The 20,434-nt window shown below is 38.2% G+C and overlaps 1 protein-coding gene and 1 long non-coding RNA gene across 4 annotated transcripts in view; one reads left to right on the top strand and one right to left on the bottom strand.

Annotated features, from left to right (window-relative positions):
• Positions 1-1,127, bottom strand: part of LOC118656473 — a 28,457-nt gene extending 27,330 nt beyond the window's left edge. The window contains exon 1 of the long non-coding RNA XR_004967638.1: positions 712-1,127. This is a non-coding gene — a long non-coding RNA (uncharacterized LOC118656473). The remainder of the gene's footprint in view (positions 1-711) is intronic.
• Positions 731-15,274, top strand: MTX3 (metaxin 3). Of its 3 annotated transcripts, XR_004967637.1 has the most exons (10): positions 731-850; positions 1,351-1,420; positions 1,801-1,877; positions 3,311-3,403; positions 3,912-4,094; positions 4,240-4,316; positions 4,815-4,972; positions 6,361-6,449; positions 9,137-9,338; positions 14,882-15,274. XR_004967637.1 is itself a non-coding variant. In XM_036309877.1 (9 exons), exons 1-9 carry the CDS (start codon positions 770-772, stop codon positions 9,245-9,247), a joined length of 939 nt encoding a protein of 312 aa, XP_036165770.1. In that variant the 5' UTR covers positions 731-769; the 3' UTR covers positions 9,248-15,274. The 3 variants fall into 3 exon arrangements, 2 of the variants coding, with proteins under 2 accessions (XP_036165770.1, XP_036165771.1); XM_036309877.1 differs by having other exon boundaries at positions 9,137-15,274; XM_036309878.1 differs by lacking the exon at positions 6,361-6,449 and having other exon boundaries at positions 9,137-15,274.
• Positions 15,275-20,434: the final 5,160 nt, after the last annotated feature.

Here is a 20,434-nt window from a genome sequence, read left to right as displayed (position 1 = left end):
CACAGGGCCCTATGCGAATGCACAGGTCTCACTTCTACTAGTATGAAGCCAGCCTTGTCCCATCTTCAAAGAGCTTCCTGAAGTGAAAAGCAAAAGGTCTGTATCTAGGGATAGAAGCTACAATTGAAATACGTACAAGGGGCTGCAGGAACCTAGTAGTTCCTAACTTTGTAAAATCATCCCTGGGAAAGTGACAATTAAGCTCATTTTTGAGAGAGCAATGGCAGGGAACAAACATAATTTATCCTGAAAGACAGCAGAATTCACCTGACAAATTTCAGGAACAGGGTTCCTTTCAAGGAGGGTGGAGCAAGTTAACATGAGGATGACACAGTTGAGACTGAGCGTGGAAAGAGGCAGAGGCCAAATGTGTGGGTGAAGGGGTTGAGCAATTATTAAGTGCCTACTGTATGCCAAATATGTTTCCTCCTGTCATAATGTTAAACACAACAATCTTGTGAATAAGCAGTTTTACCTATTTTACGAACAGGTTAGTTTAGGCTCAGGGTAGTAAGGTTTAAGGGTTTGGGGCACATTAGGCAGCCAATAAATATTTACAGAATAACTGATGGGTCTGAGTTAAGGCCCAGGACTCCTAACGCCTAGGCCAAGCTGGTTCTAAGCGTGCTTTGTACCCACCTTCGGTCCTTGCCGTACCTCTTAGAGCCCAAAGGGACCCTTTCCCTCCCGAGCCCCGCCCCTCACTTTCACCTGCCGGAAATCGGGCAGCAGAAGTACTTCCGGGATAGCAGAGGTTGGCCCCGGCAAGATGGCGGCCCCCTTGGAGCTCAGTTGCTGGGGAGGGGGCTGGGGGCTCCCGTCGGTCCACAGCGAGTCCTTGGTGGTCATGGTGAGGCCGCTGCTCGGGCCAGGGGCGGGCAGGAAGGGGCGGGGCCGGAGGCGCGAGGCTGGCCGGCCCGGCGCCGGCGGCCGGTAGCGGTTCCCGCGGGCTGAGGCGGGCAGGGCGCTGCACGGCCCCGGGCTGCCTGCAGCTGAAGAGTTACCCCTGGCCTGCGACCCCGCCGAGGCGTGGCGGGAGACTCCCCGCTCCTCCTCCCGGCTCCCGCGTTATTATTCTCGTCCTTGCAAAGCTATCTGGGCGGTGGAGTGAAAGCCCGAAGCGGGGCACGCGCCGCACCCCCCCCCCCCCCCCCGCCCCCATCCTCCGGGGAAGAACAAGGTTCCCAAGAGCCGGGTAGCGGCGCGCGTGCTCCCGGGGCTAGAGATGGGGGAAGGGCCGCGCCCCCTCGTCGAGAGGTTCTGTCTTCGAACCGGCTGTGAAGTAAAGCAGCTCTGCAGATGTGCATTACGTGCTCAGTCTAAAAGGTTTTATTGCAAACTCTGTTTCAGGCTTACGCCAAATTTTCTGGCGCACCCTTGAAAGTCAGTGTCATAGATAACACCTGGAGAGGTTCAAGAGGTACAGTGTAAACTTATAACGCCCCTTCTACCTTCTTTAAGGGCCTCCCCCCACCCCCCCTTAAAGCGCTGAAGCACACAGCCATGGAGTACCTTGGGATTTTAGTTTGTTTTTGTTTGTTTTTTTTACCATGACCTTGGCTGTGTTTTGCTTATGATTTGATCATTCTGAATAATACTTCAAAGTGCAAGCCAAATCCGTGGAAATTATGAGAAATTAAAATGTTCTATCCAAGTGCTCTTTGTGAAATTGCAAAAAACGAAAATGAGCTTACTCATTCCCCCCTTCAAATGTGCAATTGGTATAGTGTTTAGAGTATTGGAATATCTTAAGAGGAGATCAAAATGTTTCCTGTATGTAGACTGTTGTTTTGATTATAGGAGATGTACCAATTTTGACCACTGAAGACAAGATTGTTTCTCAACCAGCAAAAATACTGAACTTTTTAAGAAAACAGGTGGGTGGTTCTTTTTGAAGAAGTAGATTGTTGATCCCTGCATGTTGCTTTAAAAAACACACACAACACATCGTAAGGTTTGCAGATTTTTAAAAAATTCTTTTTGCCAAGTTAATAGACACCTGAGGATACCTGGAGTTTAATATAAAAAAACTTTCAAGTCATGAGTTATAATGTGATTTTGGAAGTTATAAAGTGAGGTATAGTCCACTTATATTTTTATGCACTTTGCTTAGATTTTATTGAAGTTTAGATATAAGCAGATTCAATTTAGCCATCTTTGCTATTACACTTATTGACATGATTGTCAATTTAGTTACATACTTGCTACACATTTTGTGCTAGGTATGACATCTGGAATCCCACCAACTAGCAACTATTTATTTTAGTTTTTAAAAAACACTTAACTGATAGTTGTAGTTAAATGTTTCATGCAATACTGTATTCAAGATATTTGAATATGTAAAGATTTTTATAATGTATTCAAAATGTATAAATATGTTAAGACATATAAATGCAAAAGTTACCACTGATTTTGCCAATTCTTTAAATTTTTTCTAGTGATTTTTTTTTTTTTTTTTTTTTTAGAGGTGGAGGAGGGAAGAGAGAGAAAGAGAAAGAAACAACAATGTGAGAGAGAAACTTTGATCGGCTGCCTTCCACATGCACCCCTATTAGGGATTGAACCCCTAACCTGGCAACCTGGGTATGTGCCCTGACTGGGAATTGAACTTGCCACTTTTTGGTATATGGGACAACAAGCCACACAAACCAGGGCCACTTTTTTTTTCCCTCTTAAAGAAATTTCGCCGAAACCGGTTTGGCTCAGTGAATAGAGCGTCGGCCTGCGGACTGAAAGGTCCCAGGTTCGATTCCCGTCAAGGGCATGTACCTGGGTTGCGGGCAATCCCCAGTGGGGGATGTGCAGGAGGCGGCTGATCGATGTTTCTCTCTCATCGATGTTTCTGACTCTCTATCTCTCTCCCTTCCTCTCTGTAAAAAATCAATAAAATATATTTTAAAAAAAAAAGAAATAAATTTTGCAGCAACAAAATTTAGAGTTTTTCTAAATTGGAAGTTTTTCTTTCTTTTTTTACTGGGGAAAAATGTAACCAGTTAGAACTTTATCCTTACTGTTAACAAAAATAATAATAGCTTCTTTTAATAAGTTTGTATGAAATTGGTCATTAATAATTACTGAAATAGTAGTAGTGAATAAAAAATCGTAAGTTATTGACTTTACTGTGTGCATGATACTGTACATTTGCGTTAAACAGCATTTGTTACTAAATTTATATTTCTTTTTCCCCCTTTTAATATCATGTTTGCCATTTTTGTGGAAGAATAAATAGGAATCCTAGTTTATTTAGCTTCACTCTTTGGGGATGCTCTTGACTTCTGAGGTGTTTTGTTTATTTTATACTTTTTAATAGAAATATAATGCTGATTATGAACTCTCTGCAAGACAAGGGGCAGATACCCTGGCTTACATTGCTCTCCTTGAAGAGAAGCTTCTTCCTGCAGTGGTGAGCATTGGTGAATATTACAATATTTTAATGATCTACCAAAAATGCACTTAGTCTGTTTAGAAGGAAAATAACAAAAAGGGCTTAAGAGAGGAAATTTCACTTATATATTAATCTTGATTCTTTCATGTTCCTGTGAAACTGGATTCTGTTAGACATTCAACTAGTATGCAAAACAATAAAGTGAAAAATAATGTCATTTTGGAAATAAAAATTCTTTTTGGGAGGTGGAGTTTATTGTTCCATATATAGAATTGGGTGAAATATATTCCATTCATTCAGCAAATATTTATTGAGCACCTTCTATGTGATAGGCCTGGTTCTGGGTGCCTGGGATATAGTAACCAACAAAACACATTTAAAATCTTGTTTAATCCTTGAGTCTTTCTACCTGGAAAATTTGTATGAAGTCATTTTATACAAAGATGTTTATGAAAAATTTGCACATCAATAGAGTGACCTTTTCATTAAAGAACATCATTGTAGTATTTTTTCTCTTCTTTTGCAGCTTCACACATTCTGGGTTGAAAGTGACAATTACTTTACTGTGACAAAGCCATGGTTTGCTTCACGAATTCCCTTTCCCTTGAGTTTGATCCTTCCTGGAAGAATGTCTAAGGGAGCACTGACTAGGATTCTCCTGACCAGAGGAGAGCCTCCCCTCTACCACCTCCGAGAAGTGGAAGCACAGGTACGGTCGAGGTTACTATCAGAGCGAGGGCCCTCCTGAGGAGGGACAAGAGAGATGCAGAGATGAGCTAATCCATAGATACCTACCTAAAAAGGAGTTCTGGAGTATCTGTCCTCCTCCTGAGATGTAATGTCATCCTTATTAGATATACAGAGATGCCAAGGAGTGCCTAAATCTTCTGTCAAACAGATTGGGAACATCTCAGTTTTTCTTTGGAGATACGTGAGTGCATTCCCTTAAAAATCATTCTGATGTTTTGTGTGCATATATTCAATGAGCAATTATTTAAAGCAAGTCCTCTTGTCTTCCCGCTCTCCCAAAAGTGAGTTTTTCACTTTAAAAACATTTAATGGATTTTTACTATGGGGAAACTTTCTGTTGGTGGTAATCTAACATTGACTTAATATACTGCATATGTGTATTGAAAACATCTAAGACTATTTCCATCCTGTCTCCAGTTACTATATAATACATGTGAGTAAAAATGCATTTTAATTTGCAACTGATTTTCTTCTAAATAAAATAAATGGTTACAGTATTAAAAAACAACTGAGTAAAATTCTACTTGCATCCTTATTATAAGTTATAATGGATAGTAAACTTTTAAAAACACTAAATTGTATACTTCAGAATTGATTACTATATTTGAGAAAAATTTTTTTATAATCCCAAGTTAATATTTTCTTAAGTGATTTTAAAAAATCCTGAATTTATTTTTAGGCCTTCTACCTTGGATGCCTATGTGTTTGGTTTTCTCGCACCTCTTTATAAAGTACGCTTCCCTAAAGTTCAGTTACAAGAACATTTGAAACAGCTCTCCAACCTGTGTCGCTTTTGTGATGACATCCTCAACACTTATTTTAGGCTTAGTCTTGGAGGTAAGGTGGCTTCTCTTCAGCTAATCTTTGTTTGTAAAGAGGATTTGCAAATTTTCCTAAGGACACATAAGCAAGATTCATTACTTACTAAAGAAGTTTGTGTATTGTCTTTAAAAGCTGGTTTATATATAACGCTTCAAAGAGTTGCATTTCTCCAACTTTATTTTTATTCCCATATGTTAGTTCTTATTTAAATAGGGAAATGAATATTTGCTTTTTTTTTTCTATTCTTTTGGATTTTATACATTTCTTGCTTTTTGTTCTTCTTTAAATATTGCCCCTTTGAAGTGGGTCATTTTCTTCAAAAAGTTTAAACTACAGATATTTATTGAGGTGTTTCTAGATAGCATTTTTCCTAATGCAAATGGGCAATTACTTCAAATGTTGCTTCTAGCATTTTCATGCATGAACAGAAATCAGTAGCAGATTGATTTTGGTGAGGTACACCCCTATAATTCTACTACTTGAAAACTGATTACATCAGACTGGAGGTACAGTAAACAGAGGGCACCTGTCATTTAGAAAATGATTTGTTAGGAGTGTAAGGCCTCATGCTTAAGTGATTGGAACACCAAATTTGTATTGGAAGACTTGGCAGAAATTGTCCTTTTTAAAAAAAAATGTATGTTTTTTTATTGATTTCAGAGAGGAAGGGAGAGGGAGAGAGAGAAAGAGAAACATCAATGATGAGAGAATCATTAATCAGCTGCCTCTTGCACGCCCCACACTGGGGATCAAGCCTGCAATCCGGGCATATGTCCTGACTGGGAATGAAATCGTGACCTCCTGGTTCATAGGTCAACGCTCAACCACTGAGCCACAGCTGGCCAGGCAACTTTGTTACTTTGAAGCAGTGGTTGGCAGACCTGTCTACAGGACAAATACAAAAGCTTGGGTCCTCTACCAGATTTGCCAAATTAGAGTTTTTTAAGGATAAATCCCAGGAATCCGTATTCTGTTTTAAGTCCCTCCAAATACTTTGGATGTCAGGTGGATGGATACCTGTTTGGAGTCACTGCCTTAGAAAGCTATCCAAATAGTTGTAACTAAAGACATATTTGGAATGGTTGGGGAAAAGGCACTACTTAAATTTGAGAAGGAAATGAGGAGTGCTGTGCTTTTTTACTAATCACTTTGGCTAGCTGCAACCCACTTGGCCAACTTTGTTACTTTGTCTACTCTGTGGACAAATTTAGTCCTTTTGTTTAGGGTTTGGTTTTGGAGTATTGCTTTCCCACTTAAGTTTGCTTTTGAATGCAGAATGGTTTTTCTCTTTGCCTTTTTTTGGAGGGTGGGCCACTTGGGAGGGTCAAAATTCTTTTAATGTAAACAGCTTTAAAGGCTTTCAAATTTTCCTGTCTTTCTGATTTCTGTCCCTGGCTTCTTAGGCATCTCTCCTGCTGGACAAGAAATGGTAGATGCAAATCTGCAGAAACTCACACAGCTTGTAAATAAGGAATCCAACTTGATTGAAAAGGTCAAGTTTACTTCAATCATTTTTTAAAGTAGTAATTTAGTATTTCCCTTTCTGTAGTTAATATTGTAATTTAGGATATGAATTAACTTTACCTTTAAAAAGAGCTAATTTTTTTTCAGAAAGCTGTTTAAATATACATTTACTAAAGTGTATAGTATAATATAGTATTTTGAAGTCAAAAGTGGCCTGATAACTTTGGGGAAAGATCTGATGATGGTTTTTGGTTTACGTTTACCACACAATTAGTATTTTTCAAATTAGGAGACCAAAAGCCTGGCTTAAAAAAAAGAAGACAAAAATACTTCTTGCTTGCTTGTCTCTAAAAGTTAACATTTCTTGAGATTGGAAGCATCTGTGCTTATCCTTTCTTGTTAATTGTATTATGATGTCTTGTTCTTTCTTCCACATGGACTGCTTTATATTTTCTCCTTCCTGTCCTTCTCTGTTCTAAAAGTGGTGCACAATTTTTTTTATCAGTGTGGATATTTTGCCATTTTGGGGTATTCATTTGGTGAGAGAGATATTGAGGAACTGGGTAGGCAAGAGAGCCAACAATGAAAATTTCAATGGTGATTCTAATTGGGAAATTACAAGAGAGTTATGCATTTCTCCTCCCCTCCCCCGCAAGTGTCTGGTAAGCTAGCTTTTATCCTTAATACTTAATTCTTTCAAAAACTAATGGAACAGTGTATCCTAATGACACTGGCTAGCAGTAAGAGGCACTATATTGTATTAGCTTTATAAGAGTTATCTCATTTAATCTATGCGTACAAGTCCTTTATCATCCCCATTTTACAGATGAAGATACTAAAGCTTCAAGAGTAGCTTATGTCACCTGCCAAGGTCATTCAGGTGACAAGAGTTAGAGAGGTTGTTTGAACCCTAGAAATTGGAATCCAGCATGGGCTTTGCAGTTAGTCAGCCATCTAACTCATGGATGAGATTATGTATCCATTACTAGTACTACTAGGTTTATAAGTGCCACTCTCTGGAATGACAGTTCTGTTTCTTTTTATTGTATTTTATGTGTTGTTAGAACTTGAGAAGTGAGTAAAACGGCAGTAAAATTCTAAGAGTTCATTACTAAAGTTTGGGTAAGCTAAGTAAAAGCCTAGTTTGTTTTAATTCTTTGTCCAAACCAGTAACTCTCATGAGAGGAAATATATTCTGTTAAGTATGGATAATGGAAAGATTTCTGAAACTATTATCTGCTAAGTGAAAGCTGTCCAGTATAGTTTCCATTGCCTATATGCGGCAAATTCATGTACACTTCATCTTGGGTCATCATCAATATATGGAAGTTTTTTGACCCTATTTCAGCACTGCCCCACCCCTTCATACCTGCTGTTCAGTTTGCTTCACTGTTTGCTACAAGTCATTAGCAGTGGTTCTCAACCTTCCTAATGCCGCGACCCTTTAATACAGTTCATGTTGTGGTGACCCCCAATTTCATTGTTACAAATTGAACATAATTAAAGCATAGTGATTAATCACAAAAACAATATGTAATTATATATGTGTTTTCCGATGGTCTTAGGCGACCCCTGTGAAAGAGTCGTTCGACCCCCAGGTTGAGAACCGCTGCATTAGAGCAACAAATCCTAATGGCTACTATTGCTCACTGTTTGGACAGAAAATCTAGAGTGTTTTTTTTTAAGAGTTATGTTTCAGGAACTTAGTTTTGGCAAGGAAAAGAAGACATCTTAACACAGTTGATTCAAAGAATTCACTGGAGATACTCTTTTCATTGGCAAATTAAAAGTTAATCTTTTATTCTCTTTCCTGTCCTGCAAGTCCTATGTACCTCTGCTGAAACATTTGCACTCTGCTTTATAAGAGCATCTTGAGAAGATAAGAGGGAGTTGTGTTCAGAACTCTAAAAAACATGCATATCAAGTGGGTAAAAAGATGCTATATTCTGTTGGCTTTGAATCTTTGATGGCAGCTGTCTTTTTGAAGTGAAACTGACAGTGAGCTCAGCACCAGCACTGGAGTCTTGAGCCCTGTTTGCAGGGTACTCTGGTTAAAGGTAGTTTTCTAAGATCTGACTCAGTTCTAAATAACGCCTCTCCTAGTGTTTCCAGGGATGCTAATGTACTCCTAAGGGTAAGTCTGAAACCCTTGGACATGTTTTCAATGTGCTCCATATTAATTTGTTTCTCTAGAAGACTTATGTTCAAATGTCAGCTCTGATATTAGCTTTGCAACTGAATGCAAATTCCTTAACCATTCTGAGCTTTATTTTGCTAATCTGTAAAATAGGGAGTGATTGTATCTGTTTTTTCCTTCACAATGATGTTGGGAAAAACAAATGAGGTATTGTATGTGTACAAACTGTGTAAACTGTGGAGCTTAATAACAGAAGTATTGCTTTTACTGTTAGAAGACCTCTTAAACCAAGTCATGCTATGGTTGAGTTCAACAGAACATTCATTTTGTGGATTTACTATAATATTGTGAAGGCACCAAGGATGAGCTATATTGCTTTTTACATATACTGATTCAGCTGGTATTTGAGGTATGACATTTAGAATTCTTGAGAGATTATTTGCAAGAAAAAGGTTTTCTGGCAGTTTTAGAGACATATGGTTCTGTACTTTTCTAGGCTATAGTTTGGATGGGGAGCCGCAGTCCACATAAGGGGTGCCACAGCCATTAGTCAGATGTACCTTTTGTGCTTTCCACAGATGGATGACAATCTTCGCCAAAGCCCTCAACTTCCTCCTCGGAAATTGCCAACACTTAAATTGACTCCAGCAGCAGAAGAAAGCGATTCCTTACAGCGGCTATCACCCTGACAGACAGCATGCTTTGTGTCAAAGTCATATGATCATTGCAGTAATCTCTTATACTAATTGTGTGAAAACAAAAAGAAAATGCTGCTAATAGGTATGAGGAAGACTCTAAAGCAAGAGAAACTTTCTGTGACATCTATTTTTTTAAATTAGGAAGCTTGTCTTTTAGCTGGCAATGCACTTTAAATACCACCAAAATAAATACTAAATGAACTTGGGGGGGGGGGGGGAGAAAACATAATGTACTGTATATATTTAAAAAACAACAACCAGTCTTAATCTTGGCAGATTTTTGCCTTTTGCAAAGAAAAATTACTTATAAGAGAATCTTATTTTAGTGGCTGAGGTGCTTCTGTTGTGCTAAAACATGGTTCACATGTTGCTGACCAAAAGCTACAATTCTGTTCTGAATGTGCACTCTTAATTTATTCAAGCTAATTTATTAATTTTAGTTTTCTTAAAGCAGTATAAATAACTAATATGTGGTCCTATGGCTGAGGCCTTTTACTTCTTTTTAGAAATTAGATGCCTAATTTTAGACATTAGGAAAAATATACTATCCTAATATTCTATTTACTTCCATAGAAAAGCCTGTATTTAATTGTAAAAAGCAATGAGGAATGTGCTTTTTAATTATGCTCTCATAAGACTAATCATTTGGGGGGGGTTAGTACCATATGTAAATATTAAAAGTGGTTATATAAATATAAATCTGACCATATGCACTTCAGTATTACTTTAGTATTTGTTGACATGTATATGCACTTTAGTATTTGTTGACATATTCAATCTAGGTTAGTAAGGGCTCTTTTAGTTTATTGGGTGAATGTGGCAACTTTAGACCTTTGTATTTCAGTATATCTTTAACTCTGGTCATCTCTTTCTGGAAGCGATTTCAGGAGAACTGAATGTGTTGCTCATCGTTATTATGCCAGGCTGTAAAGTTTTATTGAAACTTGTCCCTTTCTTAGACACTACTGAAAAGGAACCCCACTAGAGTAATAGAAGTACCTACTGTGTGCCAGTCCAAGTTCATCATGCTTGGCTCACACCAGTGCTCTTTCATAATAAGCATATCATGTAATTAAAAGTTTCATGACAACTAATTATTTTTTATGTAGTTTAACTATAGTTAAAGCATCCAGTGGAATAATTGGGAATAGCAGTACATTTTAAAGCATATTTTCTATTTATTGGATGCTGACCTGTTAAAGGATTTGCTGTGCAAGTAATTTTACTTATGATAGAATATTACTTTAGTGGCTAAGGTGCTTCTGTTGTCCTAAAACCACTTCTGGGATTTTTAAAATATAGGACCCTGTGTTTGATTAGTGTCTTAAAAGATCACTATGGTGCTCAGCAAACCTTATCACGTCCTGCAGAAACCCACAGGCTAAGAAAACAGCTTTGCAGTCAAGACTTGTCTCATGTGAGCTCAGCTGTGTTTGACCTGCATCCTCTCTCTCAATTTGTTCTGTATTTCAGTAACTATTTATGTAGGAGTCTTTAAGTCCTTGTAAATATTTCTTTTTAAAAGTGAGAAACAAGGTGGTCTTCAATATCTTGTTCATCTGTTTGGATGCATTTAGGGAAAGTAACTAATGAATTTCATGTAAGTTTTGCAACAGGTGGGAGAGAGTGAGTGTGTACACATTATGCATTAATCTTCTTTAGTTTCCAGCAATCCGAAATCCATATGAATATTTCTACATTAGAAATCATGACCAGAGGGCTTTGTGTTGTCTTCTAGGACTGATGTATGTTGGAGGAGGTGGGTTAGCACATTGACTAGACATCTGTTTATGCTTTAGTCAGGGTTCGTCATTTTCATTATGATTTGTATTAAAACTTCCAAAACGCATTTGAAGTGGCTTACAATTGTCAAACACATGTAAAACAGGCAATAAAAATAAAAATTTTAAAAAATAAAAAATTTGTGGGAGAAAGAGCTATCCCAACACTAACAGATTATAAAATTGAATGATAAATTTAATTCCAAATTTCTCTATAGGCAAAGTAAAGAGATAATACTGGGCTATGTAAGTTTTTATGTCAGTAAAACCACTAATGGCCATGAATAACAAAAATGTATTTAAGTTTTTATAAGAATGTGGGAGCTCATGTTCTTACAACATAGACTTCAGCCAATAAGCATACTGTAAGATTTCATGTGTTGAAAGTTTAATCAAAAGACATCATCTATATATATAAATGCCTAAGCGACCGTTAACAACTGGTCGACTGATCGCTATGACGCGCGCTCCCTCAGCCAACCTCCCGCGGGCCCTTCCCTGGCCAGCTGGCCGGCCAGCCCTGATCAGCCCCGATTGCCAGCCAGTGCCGAGGGACCCCACCCGTGCACGAATTCGTGCACTGGGCCTCTAGTTTTAGAATAACAAGTATTTGTCCTTTATTAGTAAAGATGACTAAATATGATTTATTTCCTTTTGGTCATTCCTGCTCTGAACTGCCTTTAGCCTTACACTACATAGGCCATGATGCTTCCAGACTACTTCTAAGATGCAAAATGTAGTTTAGATAGGTGAAAATTTATATGTTGGTTTACTTAGTTAAGCTCTTTTGGTATAAATCACTGAGATACTAGGAAGCTATCAGTGAGCACAAACCACCGCAGAGATGCTGCATACCTAGAAACAGCTTTCCAGACTGGACAGAGAGCTTGTGATCAGCCTGTCAGGATATGCTTTGTATAAAGTTCGAGTTTATTGAGCTAAATGGTCCACAGTCTTAAACAAATTGCTGTGACTTACTTTCTTTTGGAGGTGATGGTGGAGGAGAATATAAAAGAGACTATTTTCGTGTTTATATTTGTGGTATAGTATTAGAAAATTGTCAGGCAATTCCCACCTGAGAAAGATCCCACATCAACTGTCATTTATGATTTGTATTAAAAAGGCATAAAAAAGACAAATGTTTTTATCTTTTTCTTCCTTTGGTACCTAGGTTTACTCTTGAGGATAAAATATTTTGAAAATAGTTCTGTGTCTCCAGGTGGTAGTCCTTCGCTTTGCATGTGTTACCTCTCTAACCGCCCAGAGTTAGGAGATGAACGGGGGGTTCACACTCTAATGAAGAAGGTGCAGCATGCCTCTGTGCTTTTTGTTTAGGCCAGTTGTCGGCAAACTGAAGTTCACGAGCCACATGAGGCTCTTTGGCCCCTTGAGTGTGGCTCTTCCACAAAATACCGACTTCTGCGCATGGGCCATGAAGTTTCAATCGCATTGTACGTGTGCGCCCGCACGTGGTATTTTGTGGAAGAGCCACACTCAAGGGGCCAAAGAGCCGCATGTGGCTCGTGAGCCGCAGTTTACCGACCACTGGCTTAGGCTCACAGGGATTTAGTAATTGACTTTGTCTTGGTTTTCTTATTTATTAATTGAAATCCTGAGCACAGCCACAGAGTATAATTTGGGTTGTGAGGATGGACTTTTTGTATATGTTGTTGGTGTTAGGAATTATATCTTTTGCCTTTGTTTTTGTTCAGTTCTGTGGAATTTACATTTCAATGTTTTCATATTTTTATAAGGGTTTGCAAAATAATTTAGCCCAAACTCTTGTTGGGATGTAGTTGGGATGCAGATTACCTGCCCTAGACTTAAAACTATTGTGACTGAGGTGGAGAGGTAATCTCAGAATCAAAAATAGACAGCAGCTATTTGTTCCAGATGAAGGGGCCAATGATGAGAATTAACATTCTTGAACAATGATATAAGAAAGGGTAACTTTGACGTGGACATTTTTAAATAGAGAGGGGAAAGGGTTTTTTGTTTTGATAGAAAAGTATTCAGAGCAAAACAAAGTAGTTTCTTTATACAGAAAAATAAGTCGTTTTGTATCTTCATTATTGATTGGAAATTATACTGTAAGTTTTTTAAAGACATGTTTTAGTTTCTTGGAGAAGTAGTTCCTAAAGGTGTATTTTGGCAGCATATATCGTTATTATATGAATAAAGTCAAATAAATTTGGGAAGTGTCGGGTTAGACCAGCCGTGGGCAAACTACAGCCCGTGGGCCGGATCCGGCCCGTTTGAAATGAATAAAACTATTGAAAAAAAAAGATCGTACCCTTTTATGTAATGATGTTTACTTTGAATTTATATTAGTTCACACAAACACTCCATCCATGCTTTTGTTCCGGCCCTCCGGTCCAGTTTAAGAACCCATTGTGGCCCTCGAGTTAAAAAGTTTGCCCACCCCTGGGTTAGACAAAGTTAAGTTACTGCAGGCCTTTCAGAACCTTTGGTAGGCTATTGTGTGGTTTCAATCTCCAAGAAGTACCTGTATCTTATTTTTGTGTGGATTTCCTTAAATAGGTATTTTGTGAGATTTGTGTTCTGAGAAATACACTTAGGGAAATGCTGCCCTAGAGTGTTTTGGGTGTTTGTATTCACTGCGAAGGTTTCCCATTGGTGTCCCTCTGGTGAATGGTGGTACATGGGAAGAGACAGGTCAAGACCCCCTTGGACCGTAAATTGAGAGATGGGTGGCTGCAGGTGTGCTGGTTGGTTAGGTAGGCACATGGTAGACCCATGGCCAGTCGAGCGCCACCTTCCCTAGAATCCCAGTCGGCTTGTGAACTGGTGGTTTCAGAAAACTAACCAGTTCATAGGCATCTAGGAGACAGAGGGAATCAACTTGGAATTCCAGAACAATCGTCCAAACCGTTTTTATAGCACTGAAGTCACATACAAGCTGGTTATTTTATATATATATAATACGTATATTTATATACGTATATATATATATATAAATATGTACACACATAAGTATGTATACACATGCACATACTAGTATATAAGTATGTGTATACACACATGCACGCGGGCACGCGCGCGTACACACACACACACACACACACACACACACACACACACAGTGTCCTAGAAAGTTTAGTTGCTTTAAGAACAAAGCAAAGGAAGGTTAATGTTTTCAAGTTCTGATAGACATTCCTGAAGACAGTCTAAACATGAATTGTATATTTTTTGGCATGAGGGTTTATAGTTCTTATTAAATTCTCAGCAGTTTCTATATCCCCCAAATTTTAAACCTCACTAGCCTCCACATTGCAGAGGACTAAGTATGTTTAATTTCATTTCCAGTATAAAACCAGGTTACTCATCAGGTACAAGGATGCTTTTGTCTGTCTTCTGTAGTGTGTACAGTTGCAGATTCGGAACACCTGCAATGCTTTGGAGTGCATTTGATGGAAAGCTTGCCTTTGGGTTTTGAGTTGTGTAATGGGGAACATCTAGCCATGTGAAAAGCAGTTGAACCTTTGTTCTGATTCTTCAGTTTTCCTCATGCAAAGTCAGAGAAATGCCTTTTAATCATTGAGTTTATATATCCCAGATCCTTGGAGATCAAGGAAAATGACGTGCCAGAATTTGCATCAGTGCTTAGCGAGTCCTGAACTACAGAGAAGGTAGTGCTGGCCTTTCATTCTTTGCACTGTTGGCTCCTTTTGCATTGCTGGCGTCTTTATTTCTTGGCAAAGGAAAGGTGTACTCAAGCTTTTATGTTAATTACATAAAGATGAGTTTTATTTCTCTTTTGATTTTATATCTTATTTTGTAAAATAGGAAATAATGTCTTTCCATTTTTCTGTTTGTCTTGAAGTGGAAATTTGAGGTGTTTGGATGTAACTTTAGCTTTCTGGAAGAAGGACAGCAGAGAAGATGAGTAAGAAATATATGTGTGTACATAATTATTGGCTTTGATCCACCAAGCTTATCTTTGAATGGTAAACATTTTAAATATCAGTTCCAGTAAAAATACTATGGTTTTGTTACAAACAATCTTAAAATAAGCAATTTTGGTCATAATTTCAATATTCTAGCTTTGTCTAGTGTGAGTATGTTTTACTCAGAGACAATATATAAATGCCCAGAATTGGTGATGAAGATAATGTTGTAAAGAATTTATTCTGATAAATGAGAAACTGGATATAATGTCAAAATAGCTGTTTTCACAATAAAATCTCAAATTGCCTGGATGTTTATTAAATCCTGACTTGATGTTATTTATTCCTTGAGGTGAATTTTTGGGTGGTTGAAACAGTTACTCAGTGTTGGGACTGAGGTAGGTAGGGGATTGTTCTTTTTAAAATGTTTATTCTTCTACGGTGCATTGAGATCACTGTGCTCTTTCCACCCAGGCCAAGTGAGGTTAGAGGCCTGCTCCCTAGACCACTGCTATGTGCATGACCTCAGACAACTCACACAACTTCTCAGGGCTACAGTTCTCATCCCTTTGGCAGTCTAAGTTTTTGAAAAGTTTCCCTTTTGCCCACCTAGATAGTCCAGCAATGTCCCATGTAATTGAATGGAAGACATACACTGAGAAAAACAGTGCAATTTTAGTTAGGAGGGAAGATACGTTTTTTTCTGCTTTTAAAAAAAATATGTTTTTATAGATTTCAGAGAGAGGAAAGGAGAGGGAGAGACAGATAGAAACATCAGTGATGAGAGAGAATCATTGATTGGCTGCCTCCTGCATGCTCCCTACCAGGGACCAAGCCTGCAACCCCCATATGTGCCCTGACTGGGAATCAAACCATGACCTCCTGGTTCATAGGTTGATGCTCAACCATTGAGCAACATTGGCTGGAGTAGGATATATGGGTATAGAGAACCGTGGTAGAGCTGTTAGTCAAGTAAGGGCAGGTTCCCTGAGAGAATGAGTATCTTTGTTAGAATGTATTTTATTAAATTGAGGTATAATTTACATATAGTAAAATGCATCAGTCTTCCAAGTAGAGCTGTTCAGGTAAGTATATATTTTTCTCATATGAGATGCCCGCTATCCCTAAAGAACACAAATCTTAGTTGCTTATGAACTTTGGGTTCCAGATGAACAGTCCTTGGGTGGATTGAGGTGGATGACAATGATTACTTATCTTCAGCAAAAGAGCAGGAAAGAATAGTATTATGGAATAATGGAATTCTTTTGAGGGAAGACAGCATTTGGAGTCACAAACCAGAGAACCACACAACAAAGAACTTCAGAAACTTTGCTTCTTAGTTGCCCAGCTCAGAGGCTTGGCTTTGGTCTGGAGCCATTTGGGTGCTCAGAAACTCCTGGGTAACTACTTGTCCAGTGATGGTACGCTACAAGATAAACAGCGCTCTGTTTTTCCTTTGCCAATAATAGAAGCTATTGGTAGGAAAACTTAAGTTCTGTCATAATGGGATCTTGTCCTAAGTGAATCTCCATAGCAGGAAGATTGAGATCAAGGGAACCTGTGAGATCACTGAGTGCTGCCCATATGTTTGAGAGGACTGGTTATGAGAACAAGAAGGGGTGGTGGTGGGGAAATGTAAGGATCTGTCTGACTCAATATCATCATGTAAGAAAGTTTCCAGTTGTAGAGCAAAGGAGACACTGGTCCCTTCTAGATCTAACTGATAAGACTTCAGGAGAAAGAATGAGAAACTAGGGTCCCTTTCTCCAGGTACATTAGTCAGCCTCCTGGAATGCGTTAGACCTGTGTGATTAAGAAATGAAGACAGCTGTGCATCATCAAAGACATTTCTAATTTCCAACACAGCCAACTCAAGGCTCCAAAAGTACTCTTCCAAGTGGGAAAGAGATTATTACATTTATCCTACTTTTTGAGTAAGGGAGTGAAAAGAATAGGAAAATGTTAACATGTGCGAATACAATTAAGGATTGGTTGCTCAGATCCTAGTTTGGGAAAGGTGATCCTCTCAAGAATTCCCACTTTGAAAAAGTTAAGAAATCTTTTTGTGTAGAAAGATGACACTTACTAAATATCACAGTTAAGATCAAACAGATTTCAGTTTTATTTTAAATGCAAGAAGCAAACTAACTTATTTGAAGACTGTCAGATTGTGCCTATTCTGATGATATGGGTTGTCCCAGTTTTACCATGAGGGAGGAAATTTCCTTTTTCATCTATCTGATGAAGATGTTTTACATTTTATATTACATATAGCAGCTAATTCAGAGGGTGACTATTTTACTTCGAAAATGGTTTAGAAGAAGGTGAAAAGAGGTATAGTAGGAGTAGAAATTAAGAGGAAAACACACACACACAGAAGTTTAGATATGATATAATTGGAACTACGGAGATGAAGAATGGGATGTAGAAAGACAGTGGACTTTAGAGTTGAAAGCCAGGCTTAACACAAGATACCAAAATGGCGATTTGAGCAAATTACTTGATTCTTAATCTGCATTACTGTTTATTGCAATGCAGTGGAATAACTGAATCTGAATGAATGAATATTTTTATGTGTTTGTTTTTTAATGATTAAAATGTAGAAGATACTAATAGAAAGAGCCCCATTCCACCTCTTATGAAAACCCCGTTAACATGGGTATCTATGCTTCCAGTCTTTTTTTTTCTATATACTAGTACTCACACACATGAACAACCCTGTATATATTGTAATCCCATAGTATGTACTATTCTGTAATATGCTTTTTCACTTAGTATTCAGAAAATCTTGTAGGTCATTACATAATCTATATGATTATTAAAAGCTATGTGTAATTTCATTGTATAAATGTAGCATTGTTTATTTCATTCCCTTGTGAGGGACATTAAAGTAAGTTCCTCTGTAATGGTCCTTGCTACATATTAAATTGTTTTCAGGAAGATTGAACTTTATATTCTCTGCAGCCCTATGGAGGAGCCTGATTACTGCCACCCCACCAGCTTTACACATTCCTTCTCTCTTCACCAACTTCATGGGTAAAAAATAATATTTTTATTTATTTAATTTGCATTTATTTGATAATTAGTAAGGTTGAATATGTTTCCCCATATGGCTGTCGTCCATTTGTATTTCTGTGACTTGTCTATTCATATTCCACATAAAAGGCAAATCTCCGGACTTCTCTGCAACATGTTTTCTTACCTGTAAAATGGGGCTTTCGTGTGGTCTACTGGTAAATGGGACAACACACCGCAGATCCAGAATATGGCAGGTGTCAACAGTGTTACTTCCCTCAGGTTCTTTCCTGGATCAAGAACATCATAAAAGATGGAGCTCTATTATCCCCTCACCTAGCACAATGCTTGGAACATTGAAAAGGTTCAGAAAGTTTTTGAGGAAGGAAGGAAGACTTGAAAACATTTTTAGTATATCAGGAAAAAGAGTGAGAAAAGTTGAAGCCAAGATCCAGTGAATCAGCAGTGAGAAAAGTGGTGGGTTCCCCAGAAGCTCACTATTAAAATAGAAGAATTTAAGTTTTCTCAAAACTCTACAAAGAAACAATTTCTTACAAACTGAAGTGGCAAAAGGACATTAAATACCTATATCCAAGTCTATACCTAGCCTTGAAAAGTTGAGTGATTATTTTTTGTAAGGTAAAGAGTAAGAATACTCAGAAATATGACTAGTTAAAGGTATTACATTTTTTGTAAAGTGAATAACAATTTAAAAAATGATTAATCCTGATTTTCACATTAGATTTGCAGAGAATAGGAGCAAATGCATAATATAGTCATATTAAAAATGGTAATAAATTAAAGTACCTTAGGGTGCTAGTACCTCGAATGGAAGGAAGAGAATAGGTCTTGTTTTATTCAACATGTCCTGTGATTGTGGGGGAGAGGGATCAGTGTTTCGTTAATGAGATTTGCAGATGGCTTTAAATTGAGAGGTATTGTAAACAGCAGGGATGACTGAGAAATGATACAAGAGGAGCTGGAAAGGTTAGGAACATGGACAGGAAATCATATGATTCATCCTGGAGTAATGCAAGCCAATCTGACATCTGGGGCCAAATAAGAAATACAGATACACCATGAAAGAGACAAACATGGAACATAGTCATCTCAAAGGAGGTTTGGGGGGGCAGGCGGGGGGAGGAGATGGGTTGGGTACCAGAGGAGAATAAGAGAGATAGGAAGCAGGAGTTAATGGTTATCGAATGCTTACATATGCCCACTACTATGATTTGATACTTTCAGTGTTGATTTCTTTTTTTTGGACCAAGGTTAAATTCAGTGCTATGTAAGAAGCAGAGTTTTTGAGGACTTATTATGTGCAAAATCCCAGTACTTAATGAAGCAAGAACTCAGCTCCCCTCTGGTTGATCCATATGGTTATTAGAGTGTTATAGTATAGAGAGCACTGTGGAAGTGGCCTGGGATCTTCAGAAAAGCTTTAGCAGGAAAGATTATTTGCTATATTTCTACGGGCATTTCTCATTCAGTGGGTGTTTCCAAGAATTCTTGGAGCAGCTTCCTCTAGGGTATCCAGCAGCACTATGGTGGCCCCATAAAACGTTTGGTGAGTTAACACAGGAGTCCAGCTTAAGCCAAAATAAGATCTGTGTCTCACAATGGCTGCCCCATGAGGTGGTCCATTCCTTCCATCCATGCTCATCTCTCTTGCTTCCAGTGCTCTCATGTTAACCTCTAGTAACACTGAGCTCCTATCCCAGCCCTTTGCTGGTTTTACTACTATCCCTTATCCTTCTCTCTTGTTATAAAAGTCTAGTGGCCATTTGTATTTTCTCTAGATGTCAATAAGCTAAATCAGATTTGTTCAAGGCTATAGATTTGGCCTAATTTAGGAATCTCCTTTTTTTTTTTTTTTTTAATGGAGACACCACTTCTCATTTTTTCAATTATATGGACTTGCCGAACTGGGTCAGAGTGAGGACTCCAGAGAGATGAAGAGGAAAAGGACCAAATTATTCTAGGGAGGACAAACCTAAGCAAGTGATGTTGACTGTACCTATTCCCCATCCTGAGGAGAAGACCAGAACACTGGTGCAAAGAATATGTTGAAGGAATGAGCTGTAAAGGAGAGATGTCAAAGATATGTCACTTGTAGTTCCAGTTCTAGCTTATAAGATGTGTTAGTGGCTCAATTGGAAGCTTGCAGCTAAATGTGTCACCTGTCCCAATAATATTTGTCTGTAACAGGAACCCCTGTGGCTAAAACATTCATTCAACAAGTATTTACTGAGTGCCTCCTATTTCCAGGCATTGTTCTTGGTACTGAGGATATATCAATGAACAAAACACAGATCTCTGTCCTTGTGGTAGTTACATTATAGCAGAGGAGACAATAATGAACCTAATGAATAAGCAGATGATATAATATAGTATAAAGTGATAAATGTTATGGGAAAGAAAAAATAAAGCAGGATAAGAGGGCTGGCAGTGCTGGGTTGGTGCCAAGTGACAGT

This window comes from Myotis myotis, unplaced genomic scaffold, assembly GCF_014108235.1.
Source record: "Myotis myotis isolate mMyoMyo1 unplaced genomic scaffold, mMyoMyo1.p scaffold_m19_p_5, whole genome shotgun sequence".
Classification (NCBI taxonomy): Eukaryota; Metazoa; Chordata; class Mammalia; order Chiroptera; family Vespertilionidae; genus Myotis; species Myotis myotis.
This window is presented reverse-complemented; position numbering and strand designations above follow the sequence as displayed.

Coding starts and splice junctions, on each gene's coding strand:
- MTX3 (XM_036309877.1), top strand. CDS start 770: ATGGCGGCCCCCTTGGAGCTCAGTTGCTGGGGAGGGGGCTGGGGGCTC. Junction 851..1,350: donor GCGAGTCCTTGGTGGTCATG/GTGAGGCCGCTG, acceptor ACTCTGTTTCAG/GCTTACGCCAAATTTTCTGG. Junction 3,404..3,911: donor AGAAGCTTCTTCCTGCAGTG/GTGAGCATTGGT, acceptor CTTCTTTTGCAG/CTTCACACATTCTGGGTTGA.